Source organism: Lynx canadensis, chromosome E2 (assembly GCF_007474595.2).
Source record: "Lynx canadensis isolate LIC74 chromosome E2, mLynCan4.pri.v2, whole genome shotgun sequence".
Classification (NCBI taxonomy): Eukaryota; Metazoa; Chordata; class Mammalia; order Carnivora; family Felidae; genus Lynx; species Lynx canadensis.
The window spans coordinates 50,314,192-50,330,372 of record NC_044317.1 but is presented as its reverse complement, the minus strand read 5'-3'; the positions used below and the strand labels follow the sequence as shown (position 1 = coordinate 50,330,372).

Below are 16,181 nucleotides of genomic sequence, written 5' to 3'. Positions count from 1 at the left end.
CCCGGGACCCGGGTGTATTAGAACAGAAGTGTATTCTCCTGTTTCCGGCGCCCAGAAGTCTGAAGGGCCACGCACTCTCGGAGCGTCTGGGGCCGCCAGGGGCCAGCTGGTGCCCATGCTCCCTGAGCTGTGGTCGGCTCATCTCCACCACACCCTGAGAGCCTAGGCCTGAAGCTGGAAGATACTTTGGGGTTGTCTCCCTCTGGAGACGGGATTGGCAGGTGGGAAGAAGATACAGGAGAGGAGGGAAAAAAAAAAAGTCGGCAGGGGGGTGCACCAAGGCAGGGAGTGTTGCGGGAAATGTGGCTTTTGTCTGTCCAGCCTCTCAGTTTTCCTCTGGGGGACCACGGCACGAACCCCGCAGACGAGCGAGCCCTGCCTGCCCCGCTCCCTGTGCCCACAACTCCCACAGGGGGCGCCCACGATCAGCACCAGCAGAGAACAGGCGAAGTGTGGTGAACCCAGCTCTGGTTTATTAGAAAAGGTGTGAACAGAGTTGCACCGACAGGAAGAGCCCCTCCCCCACCCTCTGCCCACCCGTACCCCACACCCACACCGCCCCCGGGGGTTGTAGTGCCTCTCAGGGCGCAGCCTCAAGGGGCCTGGACAGCAGGGTCTCCAGAACCCTGGCTGTTCCCCGCCCCAGCTCCCTGATAGATTTATTGCACTTAAGAAAAAGAAAGCTCTGATTCTCTGCTCCCAGCTCCCCCACCCCCCACCCCCAGCCCCGGCCCGCACCCCACCTGGGGCTGCTCTCCGCATCTCCACCACCACTCACCGCCCCTCCGCCCGGTCCTGTGCCCGGGGCCACCGGGGGGCCACCCCGCCACCACCCGGGACTCCTGCCCGCCACAGGGCAAGCCGGGCCGAACAGGCCCTCTTGAAAAGGCGTCCAGCCTGGTGGCCGATGTCCTCGGAGACCTCCTCCTCCCATCCCCCCAGCCCAGAGCCTTCGAATGCCGGACACAGAGATACAAGTGCTTAAGTCAGGGCGGGGAGGGCACCCCCTGCAGCTCCTGCACTCCGTGTAGTGTTGTTGTGCGGGGCGGGGGCCCCCAGCAAGGCCCCCCACACCCCCGGCGGCCTGGGCCTCAGGGAGGCTGGGGGTGAAGGTGAGCAGATTCTCATGGCTCTGGCCTCAGCTCATCGAAGACTGATGGGAGGGGGGGAAAAGGAACTTGGGGAGGAGAGATTGGGGGAGGGCCCGTCAGAGCCAGGGGCTCTACTGCCAGCCCCCCAGCCCCCCCCCCCCAGCCCTCTGGGGCCCCTGCCTCACCTAAAGTGTCACAGTGTCTCCTGCCCAGAGTCCTGACTGGCTTCCAGAAGCAGCTCCTCGAGCTCCTTCTCGTTCTTGGAGCAGCTCAGCTCTGCAAGGGGAGGCGACAAAGGGCAGGCGACCTCCTGTCAGGCAGGCGGGGATGGGGGTTCCAGTCTGACCCCCAGGGCAGCACGGGTCTCGGGTACCAGTGAGACCGTTAGACTCCAGTTAACAGATCTGGCCTTGCTCCCTCCCGGGGAGAGCTGCCCTGGATCCGAGGGAAGAAAGGTGGGGGCCAAGGGTCAAGTCCTACTCTTTCCTACCCCTGCACGGGCCATTTTAAAGAAGAGAAAACCGAAGCCTTCCGAGAGGCAGCTGCCTGCCTGGGGTCACACACAGCACCCAGGGCCCTTGGGCACCCCGCCCCAGAGCGGCACTCACCGTGTTCCAGGCCACAGCTGCCCGCCTTGGCCTCGGGCCCCGGGGGCGGCTCCGGGGGCAGCGCGAGGGCAAACTCGGGCTTTAGGCCGTTGGGCAGTGGTGGCCCTGACTGAGGCGGCTCCAGCTGCGACTGAGGCTCCGACACCCCCGGGTCCTGAGTGCTGACGGCCTCGGCTGGTGGCAGGGCAGGTGAGGCGGGAGGGGAGGCTGAGGCAGGCGGGGAGGGAGGACGAGGAGGGGCAGGGGGGGCAGGGGAGGCGGGAGGGGTGGGAGGCACGGGGGGCTCTGCCCTCTCGGGTGGACTCTCCACCCGGGTCACCACAAATACTTTGTGGCCCCGGCCCGGGCTGGACACAGAAATGCGCTGCTCGGTGGGGGAGGAGGGGCTGCCTGGGGGGCTCCTGTCCCCAGGGCCCAGGGAGTCCGAGGGGGGCACCAGGGCGGGGCAGGGGGCCTCGGCCCTCTCCCCATCCTCCTCCTCAGAGTCTGAGTCCGAGTCCGAGTCCGGCCCGGCGGCGGGGTCCGGGGCCCCGTTCTCCTGGGCCTTGGTGGCGGGCTCGTCCCCGGGCTCCTCGTCGGGCTGGGGCTCGGTGACAGTGATCTCGGGCATGGAGGCCGACAGCTGCAGCCGCTGCTCCTTCTCCTCCTGCTCCCGAGCCAGCATGAAGTTCTGCTTGCAGCCGTTCTGGATCTCGGCGAGCAGCGCCTTCTGCGTCTCGATGAAGCTCTTCACCTGCGGGCGGAGCGGCCCGGCTAGGGCTCTGGCCGGCCCGTCCCCGGGGCGGGGGAACCCTGCGGTGGCCCCGGGCCGGCCGGCCCTGCCCTGCCCCGCCCGCCAGAGGCCTCAGGGGAGGGCCCACTCAGCTCACCGCCTCCTTCTTGGGCTCACGGTCAAGGTCCAGGCGCAGCAGTGAGCGGTTCACCTTGAGGGCCAACGACAGTGCCATGAGCCCGCCCGTCTTGATCTCGTTCTCCCGAAGGTCCAGTCTCAGGAGGCGGGGGCTCTCGGCGATGAACTCTGCCACCGCCACCGCGCCTGGGAGGGGGACCGCAGGGGCTGGCCACGGGCTAGCCGCCCGCCAAGCCCGCGGGCACCGCTCCCCTGGCCCGGCCCCACGCCCTACCCTCGCACGTGAGCTTGGTGGCGGTCAGGCCCAGGCGCAGCACGCTGCGGTTGCTGATGAGGCCGTTCTTGAGGTTCCGCACGCCCTCGTTCCCGATGGGGTTGTGGCCCAGGTTCAGCGTCTCCAGGCTCTGTGTGTGCGGCTGCAAGGGGCGGGGCGTAACAGTGAGGCGAGGCCCCGAAGGCCGGTCGGGAAAGAGGCACACCGAGTGCTCCCTCTCCGGCAGCGTCGCCCGGACAATCCCGCTTCAGGCCAGGTCCTTCGCGTACTCAGAAGCGGCCACAGCGCCAGCCGCCCTGTCCGCCCCCAGCCCCAGGCCCACTCCCTGCTGGCACCCGAGGGTTCAGGGCACAGACCTGGCCGTTGGTGATTCTTAACTTGGACGGGAGTCTTTGTATCCTGTGGGCTTGTTTTACATACCACGTATTTATTTAAAAAACTTTTTCGGACGTTTATTTTTGAGAAACAGCGCGAGCAGGGGAGGGGCAGAGAGAGAGGGAGACGCAGAATCTGAAGCGGGCTCCGGCCTCCGAGCTGTCAGCACAGAGCCCGACGCGGGGCCTGAACTCACAAACCACGGGATCATGACCTGAGCCGACGTCAGTTGCTCAACTGACTGAGCCAGCCAGGCGCCCCCCACGTATTCATTTTAAAAGATTTAAAACGTACTGAAGGCTTCCAGAAATAGTAACTTCCCGTGCATAACATGTTCACCTTGTGCGAGACACTGTGCTAGGCTACCGTGCTGGGCGCCAAGAGACAAGGGAAGCGAGAGCAAGGCTACTTTCCTCGGGACAAAGAGGCCGTGGGAGCCGAAGGAGAGCTCAAACAGCACGGAAAGGGCTGCCGCAAGAAGCCGGATCGGGGAAGACGACGGCGCTGAGAGGTGGTGGCGGACACGTGGGCGCCCTCCCCTCTCCCGGGTCCCACTCACCAGCGTCATGCCCAGGAAGGCCATGCCCGTGTGCGTGAGCTGGTTGTTCCACAGCACCAGGGTCTCCAGCCCCTTCTTCTGCTCCTTGAGACCCTCGCAGATGTAGGCCAGACCTGGAGGAGACCCGTGGGCGAGTCCCGCCTGTGGTCTAAGTGCCTCCCCCGGGGGCACCAGGGCCGCCGGCCGGTGAGAGCGCGGAACCCCCCCCCCCGCCCCCCCACAGGCTCAGGCCCGGCACACGACGGCGCCCTGTCCGCTTCAGGACCCTGCTCGAGTGTCGCCCTCGCGCCAGTCCACCGCCAGCCCACCACTGCTGCTCTGTTTTTCTCCAGAGCACATCTCACCGTCCGACAGACTCGGTAATCTGTTCATCTGTCTTGGCGGTGTCTCTCCCGAGGGCAGACACCTCCGTCTCACGGCTGTGAGCCCACAGGCAGCAGGCCCGGCACGGTGCCAGCTGCTCAGTAACCGTGGCGTCCGGGCCCGGCCTCGACGCCCTGTGCCATTCCCCCAGCCCTCCCCTACACCGAGGCCAGGGGACCCCGCTCAACAGTAAAGAGGATGAAACGGAGTTCCTCTCAGTAACCACTTCCTCCTCCTCCCCATTTACCCCCCAGCTCACCGTGGCCTCGTCTCCCCCCAGACATCCACCATCTAGCCTCTTTCCCACCTCGGGGCCTCTCGCACTTGGTGTTCCCCTGCCTGGATTCTTTTTCTAGGTCTTTAAAATGGCCGTTTCCAGTCTCTCTCCACATCATCTTAAATAGCGTCTGGTTGGCCCCTTGTCCCAACAACCTTGTTTCCTTCAGGGCACTTTTTCCAGGTGGTAATTATTTTCATTATCTGTTCAATACCTCGCTTCATCCTGCAGGTCTCCGCTGAGCTGTCCCCTCCTCCAGGACGCCCTCCCTGGGCTCCCACAGCCCAGCCCTGCCCAGTCTGAGTGGTCACTGCCTGGGGATGTTCCCTCTTGGACCGGCAGCCCCAGGAGGGCAGGGCTGGGATCGTCCTGGCCACCGCTGTGTCTCCAGCACCGCGGGGGTACCTGGCTGGGCACACGGCGGGTGCTCGGTGGCTGCGGTGGGCTGGGCAGACCTCTCACACACCTGAGTCCAGCACGTGGTTGTTACGGAGGTCCAGGATCTGCAGGGAGCAGTTGAACTTGAGGAGGTTGCCCAGCTGGGCCGAGTCTTGCAGGCCATTGAGCTTGTTGTCAGCCAAGTACAGCTCCCTCAGATTCACGTTCATCTTCAGCGCTGTGGCTGGGGGAGCACGGGCAGAGTGCCGTGACCGGCCAAGCCCCGGCGCCCGGCGGGCGGCCCGTCACTGCCCAGCGCCCCCGGCCCCCGAGCTCACCGAGCAGCATCAGCGGTCGCCCCGACAGGCTGGCGTTCTCCAGGTGCAGCACCGCGAGGCTGCTGCGGATGCGCAGGGCGCGGGCCACGAACGGTGCCGAGTGGTCCAGCAGGGGCGTGTTTCGGGCATCCAGGTACTGCAGGCAGCTGGTCTGGTGGGGCAGGGGCGGGGCTGCGACGGGCCGGTCCGGCCCTCCCTGCCCCCGTGGCATCTCCCGCCCCCCGGCCGGGTGGGCACCAGGGCCCCGTGAGGGAAGGCCCGGCCTGGAGCCCCGCGGGTGAGCCAGGAGGGGCCCCCAGGCTCCCCCGCGGCAGACGCCCCGCACGAGGGAAGGGGGTGGCAACCACAGCCACTTCCAAGGGGTATGTCGCGGGCAAGCGAAGGACGGGGGAAAGATGCGTGAAGGGAGGAAAAGGCGTCGGGGTTGGTTGGCCTGGGGCAGGGCACCCTTGGCACCGCTTTCGCACTAGCCTGGAAGCTGGGCACCGGCGCCCCACCGACGGCCCACGCCCCGAGGGCTCGGGAAGCCAGGTCCCAAAGGACGGGTGCCCCGGGAAAGCGCCTGGACCCCCCTGTGCCCGAGCCCCTTCCACCCCGGGTACAGGTGAGGGGCACCCACCTTGCGCATCATGTGGGCCGCGGCCTGCCAGCCCCGGGTGCCGATGTGCTTGTTGAAGGAGATGTTGAGGTGGGTGGCCGACTCGTAGTATTCGATCATGTCGAAGAGGGCCGAGGCGCCCTGTGGCACACACAACGGCGTTTAGGCTCAGGTGGAGGCAGGCCCAGGGGGCTAGGAGGTGGGGGCCACGCGACTAAGGGAAGGGGAGAGCCCTGACGCTGCCCGGGCACCTCCGGGTTCCGGGAACCAACCTGCCTGCTCCTGCCGGACTCCGTCTGCTTTCTCTTACTCGCCACCACCCCCGAAGTCGGGCAGATCTGGCGCGTGACCAGGACAGGCCCTGGTGTTCCTGGGTCTCAGTTCTCCAGGAGCCCACCCACCGGGTCTCCCAGTGACCTCCAAGTCTGGGGAGGCGAGGACACCTAGGCCTAAATGGGGAGGCTGCTTTCTGAAGGTTTCTTAAACTCTCCCCTACAGGTGCCGTTAGCCCCAGCAGGGGTTCCTGAAAAGGTTTCCGGTGGTCACACGGCTGCCCCCACTGAGGCCCGGCTCCCCAAGCCCCTCCCTTGCGTCAAGTCCCCTGCCTTTGGGGTGGGGTCTCTGACACCCCATTTTCTGGGCCCCACCCCAGAGCCCCAATATTCCTCACACCCGCTCTGGTCACACTGGCTGTGTCCCCATCTTGTCCTTCAAGAGGCCCTGCCCAGCTGTTGTCCAAGGAGGCTCTTTTGCTGCAGCGCCCCCTCCCCCCAAACCTCAGAGGGGCCAGAGGGCTCAGGGAACAGGTGAGGCGGTGGCAGGGGCTGCTCACATCTTCGTCCAGGTTTGTCTGCTCCAGGTCCACGACCTTGAACTGTAGCCTCTTGAAGACCTCTTCCAGGGCCTCACAGGTCTTGTAGTCGAGTTTCTCGCCTGGGACAAGACAGAGGGCCGGGCACGTCTAGTGAACCTGTGTGTGTATATGTGTGCACTCGCGTGCCCCGGGGGGGTGGGGGCCGGAAACGCGGGCTCCAGGCCAGGGGAGGCTTATCGCGCCTGCCTCACGTCGGGGGGGGGGGGGGGGGCGCCTGCCCCTGGCCCGGCTAACCTCCTCTTCCCGCGGGACCTGCCAGCCCAGACCCACCCCCCAAGGGTCCCGGCCTCTGTCCAGACACGCACCTTTCAGGTCCAGACAGTCGATGCGGTGCCCGAGATCTGTGAACTCCTGGGAGAACAGAGCGGATGGTGAAGACAGGAAGACACCCTCAGGAGCCAGGCTGGACCCTGACAGCAGGGCGGGCGGGGCTCTGATCTGGCTCCATTTCTGAGGTGGGGGCCGCGCAGGGCCTCAGAGAAGAGGGGCAGTTCTGCACCCACAGGGCCCGGGCCAGGCAGCCGGGGCACAGTCCCTCCGCCCCAGCTGGGCATCTCTGGGGCGGGCATCCCAGGCAGAAGGAGAAGCCAGCACAAAGGCTGTGAGGCAGGTGCTGAGGCAGGGAAGGCTGACAGGCCTGGGGTGAAGGCCAGGCCCCAGGCCCCACACAGCAAGCGGTCAGGTGTGGGCCTGCTGGGGGTGGGGGTCACATTCTGTTCTTGGGGCTCCACACACATTAACCCGTGGGGCGGGTGCTGTGACAAAACCATGCGCAGACAAAAGGCTCGGGCCAGCCTTGCCTAAAGTCACTTGCTAGTGAGGGACAGGCTTGGTCGGAACCAGATGGTGGGCTCCAGGACCCACACTTTTGGCCACCACGCAGAGTGACTGTCTCTCCCTGGAGCTGCCGACAAGCCCTTCTGGAATTCTCCCAGAAACCCTTAAACCCAGTGAGCAGGAAGTCCCTAGCTGGATGGCAAGAGTGACTGCTCACAGTAATGCTAAGGGAACAACAACCCTGGAAACAAGCAACCTTGGAACATTCTGGAATGACCCATCCAGAGAGAGGACAGGCACCTTGTGGCACACGGCTACAGGGGGAACACGCCACAGGCACAGGAGTGCCACGTTCACATAAAAGCGGAAGGTACCCTTGTGTCTGTGTAACTCTGGATAGTGAACTGCCCTCTTACAAACGCAGCACAGCAAAGGCCAGAGGACAAAGCCCCCAAGCTATCAACAGTGGGACTCCTGGGAAATGAGACTTGACTTCAAGTGAAAGGTGGATTTTGTTTGTGCCTATAATATTTTAATTACAAAAAAAATCAGACACGGGCCGGTGGGTGGCTCAGTCGGCTGGGCGTTCGGCTCTTGGTTTCAGCCTGGGTCACGATCTCACGGTTTGTGGGGTCGAGCCTGGCATCAGGCTCTGGGCTGACAGTGCGGGACCTGCTTGGGGTTCTCTTTGTCCCCCTCTCTCTCTGCCCCTCCCAACTTGTGCTCTTTCTCAAACTAAATAAACTTTAAAAAAAAATCAGGCAAGGTATATATTGAACAGAGAATATAAAGAATAAATGTGCACATTTCCCCTGGGGAAGAGAATTTCTTTGGGGAGTGATAGATATTTGAAATTCTTATTTTTTTCTTTTTTATTATTATTATCTTTAAATGTTTATTTTTGAGAGAGAGAATGCGCATGCGCGTGGGGGAGGGGCAGAGAGAGAGGGAGGCGCAGACTCTGAAGTAGCCTCCAGGCTCTGAGCTGTCGCACAGAGCCTGAGGCGGGGCTCGAACTCACAAACCGTGACATCATGACCTGAGGTGAAGTTGGACGCTTAACCCACTGAGCCACCCAGGCGCCCCGCCCCCCCAATTTTTTTTTTTAATATTTATTTTTGAGAGACAGAGGGTGAGCAGAGGAGGGCAGCGAAAGAGGGAGACACAGACTCTGAAGCAGGCTCCAGGCTGAGCTGTCAGCACAGAGCCCGACGTGGGGCTTGAGCTCACGAACCATGAGATCATGACTTGAGCCCAAGTTGGACGCTTAACCAGGCGCCCTCTATTATTTTTAAATTTATTTTTTGAGAGAGAGTGAGTGTATGGGGGGGGCGGGGGGGGGGGGGAGAGAGAGAGAGAGAGAGAGAGAGAGAGAGAGAGAGAGAGAGAGAGAGAGAGAGAGAGAGAAATCTTAAGCAGGCTCCACGCTCAACGTGGAGACGGACACAGGGCTCAATCCCATGACCCCGGAATCATGACCTGAGCCAAAATCAAGAGTCGGACGCTCAACGGACTGAGCCGCCCAGGTGCCCCACGTTCTCACTTCATGTGGTTCCATACTGTTTAAATATTCATGAAGAGCCTGACTGCTCTCACAACCGAACAGAGGGTTTTCGAGGATGGATTCACACGGGCCCTGGGCTGGGCGGCCAGGCCGGGCAGTGCTTTGTGCGCGGGGCGGGCAGAGGGGCCCAGGGGCTGCCGGGGGCCGGGGGGGCGCGGCCTCCTCTCCTCCCCCGCCTCCCCCGCCTCCCCCGCCGGGCACCTGGAGCTGCCGGAGGAGCTTCGGGATCTGTCTGCAGTTCAGCTTCTGGCAGGCCTGCTTGTAGGCACCAACGACCTCGTCCACGGTCACGTTCTGGGCTGCGGGCACAGAGGACCCAGGCCTGTGACTCCCCACACCCCGGGCCCCCTCCACCCCCTCCCACCCCCGGGCCTCTGCCAGCGCTCCCTGCCCCCCACGCCAAGCCTCCACAACAAAACGCCCCTCCCAACGACCCACTGGGTTCTGTCCTCCGTTCAAGGGCCCTCGCTGCCACCGCTGCCCCGAGGTGCAGCCAAACGAGCCACGCCTTCCCTCCACGTCTCCCCACGGCTCCTCGAGCAGCTTCCCACAAACATCACGCAGCCAGTATCACAAAACTCCTCGGCTTGTCATTCGTCTCCCCCACTAGATGGGGAGCCCCGAAAGGGCAGGGCTGGGTCTATCTTTGTCACCACCTTGTCCCCACGCTGCCCAGCCTAGGGCCAGGGCCCAGAGCAGGTGTTCAGTTTGTGGTTTTGTTTTGTTTTGTTTTTTTTGTGTGGATAAGAGAATGAATCTGTACTTTGGTGCTATGAGGAAGCTGAGCCCAGAGAGGTGAAGCACCTTGCCCAAGGTCGCACAGCTGGTGGTAAGTGGTGGAGCCAGGGACTGAACTCCGCTCTTAACTGTGATGCACGTGGCCTCCCAGACTCCCCACTCCTGAAACACCCTCAACAGCAAAACGTTCCCCAACGGCTACTTAGTGCTGGGCCTCGTCCCAGAGACACAGCAGCAGTCAGAGCAGACCGGGCACGGCCCTGTGTCCAGGGTAACAGCAGTGGCTCACAGAATGAAGGGATGTAGCCCAAACCCAACAGCGGCCCGGCACAGTCCTGGGGAAGCCCGGGGCCAGCCAGCACGCCCCAGGCAAGGCTGGCCTCTCCGTCTGCACGGCTTTGCCTTCTCTGGATATCGCACTAAAATGGAGATAAACAGTACGTGGCCTTTTGCGGCTAGCCTCTTTCGTGGAGCATAAAAGACTTTGAGTTTTGCCCCTTTACCGTGCTGCACACGCGTTACACAGTCTGTTCGTCCATTCACTGGATGAGATATTTGTGTTCTTTTCAGTTTCTATGACATACTGGATTCTGCCCCAGGGCAGCCAGGGAACAGGAGGCTCCGAGCAGGGGAGGGACGGAGTCAGGCCGAGAAGTCGATGCAGGACAGAGTCCTACACTTGGCTCCGGAACCCCATTCTCTCCGCTGTGCTGGGTGGGGGTGGGGCGCTGGAAGAAACTGATGCAGGTCCCGGCTGAGCCCTCACCACAGGCCACCACAGGCGGCCAGCAGCCTCCCTGGCGCATCACCTTCCCGCAGACCTGGTGAGGGCATGAGCCTGGTGGCCCCCGGGGCAGGGGCAGGGGGAGGGGGAAGAGAGGAGGTGGGGGCAGGAGCTGGCCCTGCCAGGGAAGGCAGCCCTTGGGACTTGAGCCGCTGCCTCGGGGAGTCCCACCAAGCTGGGTCCACTGGGCCCCCAGGGGTCCACAAACTTGAGTGAGGAAAAGGGACATCTCTACTTTCACTAAGTGAACTGAAATGAGATTGAGCCTTTCCTTCTTATTAACTTGGGCGAGAGAGAGAGAGAGAGAGAGAGAGAGAGAGAGAGAGAGAGAGAGAGAAGCATTTAGCAGCCCTGTGACTGTGTCATCAACCGCAACGACAGGTGCTTCCACGTCACGCAAGAGCCCCTGCAGACTGTGACGGCTCCTCACTACCTCCTGTTATTTTATGTGCCCGGGAGGAAGAACAGAAATACTGGATTACAAGTTTAAAAAATCTCCAGCTGACTGTATTTTAATTGGTATCCTTTGTAACCCGACTTTATTTTTCGCCTTTAAGAGTCATCGCTCCAGTGCCTGGTTGGCTCAGACGGTGGAGCACGTGACTCCTGATCTCAGGGTTGTGAGTTCAAGCCCCACGTTGGGTGTAGGGCTTACTTAAAAAAATTTTTGTTTTTTTCAATCACCATTCTGAAAAGTGGTGCGCGGGCTTTAACCAGGCAGCCAAAGGGCAAAAAGTGCTCCCCTGGACAAGCTTGCTTCAAGAAAGGCCCCTAGGCCAAGGCTGCGTTGGCCTGGGCACATCAGACGGGGATGAGGGCCTGAGCACACGTGGGGCCATCAGTAGCAGCTCTCAGGGCCCCAGACAGCCTAGAGGAAATAAGCCTCCTAAGCAACCTCTCAAGCTGCCATCAGTCCTTGAGGTGTTCAGTTCTGACATCCCTTCCTCCAGGAAGCCCTTCCTGACCTTCCAGGCTGGGCCAGGCTCCTCCCCTTCTAGCTCCACCCCCCCCCCAGCCCTGCCCGCTGGGTCGATCTGTGTTGCGAGGAGCCTCCTGAGAAGCTTGAAGCCCGGGGTCTCGAACCCGGCCTCCTCCACACCAGCCACAGCTGCCGTCTGGCCACCCCTTCAGCCAGGGGTCCATGGGGTATACATGCAGCACGGCCTCACACAAGGTCACAGCCAGGGCTCAGAGAGGTCGCATCCGCCCACTCACTTACAGAAGGGGAAACAGAGCGGGAGGCAGGGCTGGACGGACTCGGAGAAGTGGGAAAGCCCCCAGGGCCCAGAATGACCGGCCGCCCTCTGCTGGTAAGAACGACAACTGCAGCTTGTCATTCTCTGATGCTGGGACACACTTTGGGGGGCGGGGGGGGGGGACGGCCCAGGGGAAAAACACTAAAGGCACAAGAGCGCGGGGATTCGGTCAGTCCACAGCAGCCTGAGGGCACCCCTGCCCCACCTCGGTTACCCCAACATCGCCAGCGGCACGCCCCGAGGCCCGGCACAGCGCGGGCAGGCTCGGGAGTGACCTTACATGTGGGGGCTTCAGGCGCGTGTTAAGAAAAAGAAACTATTGCGAATTGCTTGCGGATGATGAGATGAAACGTATTCAAAAAAAAAAAAAAAAAAAAAGGGCGCCTGGGTGGCGCAGTCGGTTAAGCGTCCGACTTCAGCCAGGTAACGATCTCGCGGTCCCTAAGTTCGAGCCCCGCGTCGGGCTCTGGGCTGATGGCTCGGAGCCTGGAGCCTGTTTCCGATTCTGTGTCTCCCTCTCTCTCTGCCCCTCCCCCGTTCATGCTCTGTCTCTCTCTGTCCCAAAAATAAATAAACGTTCAAAAAAAAAAAGAAAATTAAAAAAAAAAAAAAAAGAACCAATTTAAGAAAAACTGGTAAGGAAGCGGCAGTAGGGGGGTCCGGAGAAGTAGCGTGCAGCATTTACACAGCACTTCTTTCCGCTGGGCTGGGTGCCACCCCGAGCACTTCAGAAGCTAGCGGAACCGGACTGGCCCCTCCACACACCGGCTCATCTGTGACGCTGTGGCCAAACGGTCAAGGGGAGAACACCGAGGAGGCCTGGCGTCCGCGGACGGAGAGAGACAAAGCTTCCCAGACCCCACGCGGGGCCTCCAGCCTCGGGTCATCCGCCCCAAGACTTCCACAACCTTAAGGAACCGCACGGGCATCGCCACGGCACAAACGGGGGGGGAGGGGGCAGGCCTGAGTCAGTGGGCTCAGCAGTCACCCCGTAGGGCCCTGGAGGCCTCCCCAGAGGCCGCAGACGCCCCGAGGCGCTGGGCCCAGGGGACGGGGAGCAGGGCCGCAGAGCGGTGAAGGCACGACTGCTGTCTGAGTGACCAGGGCAAGACTCCTTGCTGCCTCCCTCCTGGCACTCCTGGGTAGGGCTCCCGAGTCTCCACCTGAGACACCAGGTCCCGCAAAGCGGTTAAGAACACAGGCTGCGGGGGGGGACGCCTGGGTGGCTCGGTTGGTTAGACGGCCGACTTGGGCTCTCAGGTCACGATCCCACCATCCGTGAGTTCGAGCCATGCGTCGGGCTCTACGCTGACAGCTCAGAGCCTGCTTCTAATTCTGTGTCCCCCCTCTCTCTCTGCCCCTCCCGGACTCGTGATCTCTCTCGCTGTCTCAAAAATAAATGTTAAAAAAAATTAAAAAAAAAAAAAAAAAAAAAAAAAAAAAAAAAGGCCCTGAGGCCACCAGGGTGGCTCAGTCGGTTGAGCGTCTGACTTCCGCTCAGGTCATGATCTCACGGTTTGTGAGTTCAAGCCCCGCATCGGGTTCTGTGCTGACAGCTCAGAGCCTGGAGCCTGTTTCAGATTCTGTGTCTCCCTCTCTCTCTGCCCCTGTCCCACTCGTACTCTGTCTCTCTCTCTCTCAAAAATAAATAAAAACATTAAAAAAAATAAAGAATAAACAAACATTAAAAAAAACAAAACAAAACACAACACAGGCTCTGGAGCCACAGTGCCTGGGGTTGGATCCTGACTCCTAATTTAAAACTCTTGTGACTTCGAGGGGTTTCTGGGTGGCTCAGTCCGATGAACATCTAGCTGACTCTTGATTTCAGCTCAGGTCATGATCTCACAGTGCCTGAGTTTGAGCCTTGCCTCGGGCTCCATGTTGACAGTGTGGAGCCTCCTTGGCATTCTCTTTCTCTCTCTCTCAAAATAAATAAGCTTCAAAAAACAAACTAACTCTGCCTCTGAGCAAAGCAATTTAACCTCTGTGCCTCAATCGCCTTATCCATAAAATGGGAGGAGGGTGACTAACTCCTCAGGTAACTGGTGATTGAGTGAGTACAAGTTCATCCCTCAGACCAGGGCTTGGCCAACTCACGGGTGCACATTAAACACCAGCCATCACTGTCGTGTCGCCCCCACTGGAAAGGAGGGACCCAGGAAAGGCATACAGGCACCTGTCCCTTATGGAATGGTTGGTGAGGCTGGGCGCACACATGTATGCAGGAGGGAGGAAGGGGGACAGGCGTGCGCACGCGTGTCTGTGTGTGTGTCTCAGGTCAGGGCTCAGATGTGTTCACTCAACTCCCAAGTCCAATGCCCTGAAGTCCCACTCAAGCAGCAGCTGGAGTTCAAGGGGTCGTCAGAGGAGGGGACGGTGACGAACGAGGAAGAGAGTGTGCACGCGTGCCAGGAAAGGTATATCCAGAGGTTGTAAGAAACCCCGCGCTCAGTCCTTGTCCTGGTGAGGCTGCGGCAAACAAGTGTGGCCACCTCTTCGCCTCTCTGGAAGGGGCATCGGCAGGGTCTCGGGAGATGAGGAACGTGAGGGCACTCGCTAAGAGGCCGCACAGAGCAGGAGACGCGACTGGACAAAGAGGACGCGGAAGGTGGTGGCCGCCACTTCCAGGTCCTGGGAAGTCACTGTGTGTGAGGCACGACGACGCTGGGCACTTTCTAGGCACAGGTTCACTCAGCCAGCTTGGAGACGCGAGGCTGGCACAGTTACGACCCCATTTCCTACTAAGGGGAGGCCGGCCCAGAGAGCGCGCGTCGTCTGTGCAAGGGCCCGGGGCCAGGACTGGCAGGACTGGAACACACGTCCAGATCTGCACTGGTCTGAAACCAGAGCATGGCTGCTTCTACTACTTTGGCCTGAGGAGGAAGGTACCAGGGGGCAGAGGCAGGCTGTGGGGGACCCCTGGGCGCGGGGTGGGACAAGGCGTCAGCTCTGGGGAGGGAGGCTGCCGTGTGGCAGCTGGCAGGCGGGGTCTCCCGCAGGGGTGAGGCTCTGCGGCACGCCCCGGCAGCTGGTGCCAGTCTCCCAGGAAGAGGCTGTGGGGCCCGCGGAGCCTGCCTCCCCCCTCCCAGCTGCTACAGCCCTCACAAAGGGAGGGAGAGAAACCCGACCCAGGCATCAGGTGACAGGCAGAGAGACATCTGTCTGGTCCCTCGCTCTTGTCTGCACATACTTGCGAAGGCACCCACGAGATGCAAGGAGAGGCTGGGCACCAGGGGGCGGCAATGACTCAGGCCATCCCTGCCAGCCTGGAGCTGGTGGGAGAGAGAAGACACAGTCATCCAAGTGGGAGTCAAAAACCAGGAAGCCACAGTGTCGGGGGGAGAGGGAAGGGGACAAGGCAGATATGAACAGAGCAGTGGGCAGCGGCCCCTGGGAGGGGTGGGTGTGACAGAGTGAGAGCAGGCATGGCAAGATCCAGGACACCAGGAGGCGGCGCATGGGAGGGAGGCGGGGGGCAGCGAGGGCTCGGCCCCCTGCATGAGACAGGAGCCCCCAGGGCCGGGCACAGGGCAGTGATGGGAGCTCCTGGTGCCGTCCCAGGATCCCAGTGGGACCAACCACATTACCTCCGCTCTCCACTGTCCTCCCCAAAGGTCCCAAGAGTGGACAGTGGCCTGTCCCTAGCCGCTGTCACGGGGACTGGCTGAGGCAGACCCTTATAGAACCAGCCCCAGCCAGTCACAGGGACTAAGCTGGAACTGTCCAGAAGGAAGGGCTCTCCTCTGCAGGGGTGGGGCTGAGGTTACCTCTCATTTCTGGAGCCGCTGGCGGCCATCCTGGCATCCACCAGGAGGAGAGGGCCTCCTGAGCCGACTCAGAGGAAAGGTGAGCTCAGACATTTGAGACCCTGGACCCAGCCGGGCCTGAAGCCTATTCAGGAGGACCCCTCGGGTCCATAAGCCAACAAGTCCTCCCTTTCTGCTTCAGCCCCTCGGAGTTCGGCTTCTAATCCGGGACGATTCCAATTTAGGTGGCCTTTGGCCGTTCGCCCGGTGAACACCTTCTGAGGCCTGCCACATGCCAAGCTCGGTGCTGCACGGGGAGAAAGGGGCGACTCCGACCCGGTCCCTGCCCTCCAGGGGTTCTTGTTGGTGGAGGCGGCCGTGCCCTAAGAGGGCTCTGTGAACGTTCCAGACCAAGCTAAGATGAGGCAGTCAGAAGGGAGCCAGCTCTCAGAGGCCCCTTCTTTCTCCCTGGGCTCTGTGCTCCAGCCACACCCACGACATGTCAGCCCCGCCCATTTTGAGTTGTCACTGTCTGGACACAGGCCTGTCTCCCACCCACCAGACTGGGAGCCCTGGGAAGACAGGGGAGGGGCAGGGGGGTCCAGGCTGTGTCCCCAACACTGCCCTGCATGGGGGCCAGGCGCATGAGGGGGTGACAGACAGATGAAGGGGCTCACACCTGGCCACTGTGCTAGGCCTCAAAGCGGACAGGGGCTCTGAGCAGGAGG

General features: G+C 61.7%; 1 protein-coding gene across 3 annotated transcripts in view; it reads right to left on the bottom strand.

Annotated features, from left to right (window-relative positions):
* Nucleotides 1-726: 726 nt before the first annotated feature.
* PPP1R37 (protein phosphatase 1 regulatory subunit 37) overlaps nt 727-16,181 on the bottom strand; it is a 41,889-nt gene continuing 26,434 nt past the window's right edge. For 2 of the 3 annotated variants that reach the window (XM_030298600.1, XM_032591339.1), the window contains exons 2-13: nt 9,128-9,225; nt 6,891-6,936; nt 6,544-6,644; nt 5,733-5,852; nt 5,114-5,264; nt 4,864-5,019; nt 3,758-3,870; nt 2,824-2,965; nt 2,569-2,735; nt 1,700-2,432; nt 1,277-1,367; nt 727-1,177 (exon numbers count right to left, since the gene is read on the bottom strand). In XM_030298600.1, the coding sequence (XP_030154460.1) occupies nt 1,285-1,367; nt 1,700-2,432; nt 2,569-2,735; nt 2,824-2,965; nt 3,758-3,870; nt 4,864-5,019; nt 5,114-5,264; nt 5,733-5,852; nt 6,544-6,644; nt 6,891-6,936; nt 9,128-9,225 (1,910 nt within the window). In that variant the 3' untranslated portion in view covers nt 727-1,177; nt 1,277-1,284. The remainder of the gene's footprint in view (nt 1,178-1,276; nt 1,368-1,699; nt 2,433-2,568; nt 2,736-2,823; nt 2,966-3,757; nt 3,871-4,863; nt 5,020-5,113; nt 5,265-5,732; nt 5,853-6,543; nt 6,645-6,890; nt 6,937-9,127; nt 9,226-16,181) is intronic. The other variant, XM_030298601.1, reaches the window with a different exon arrangement.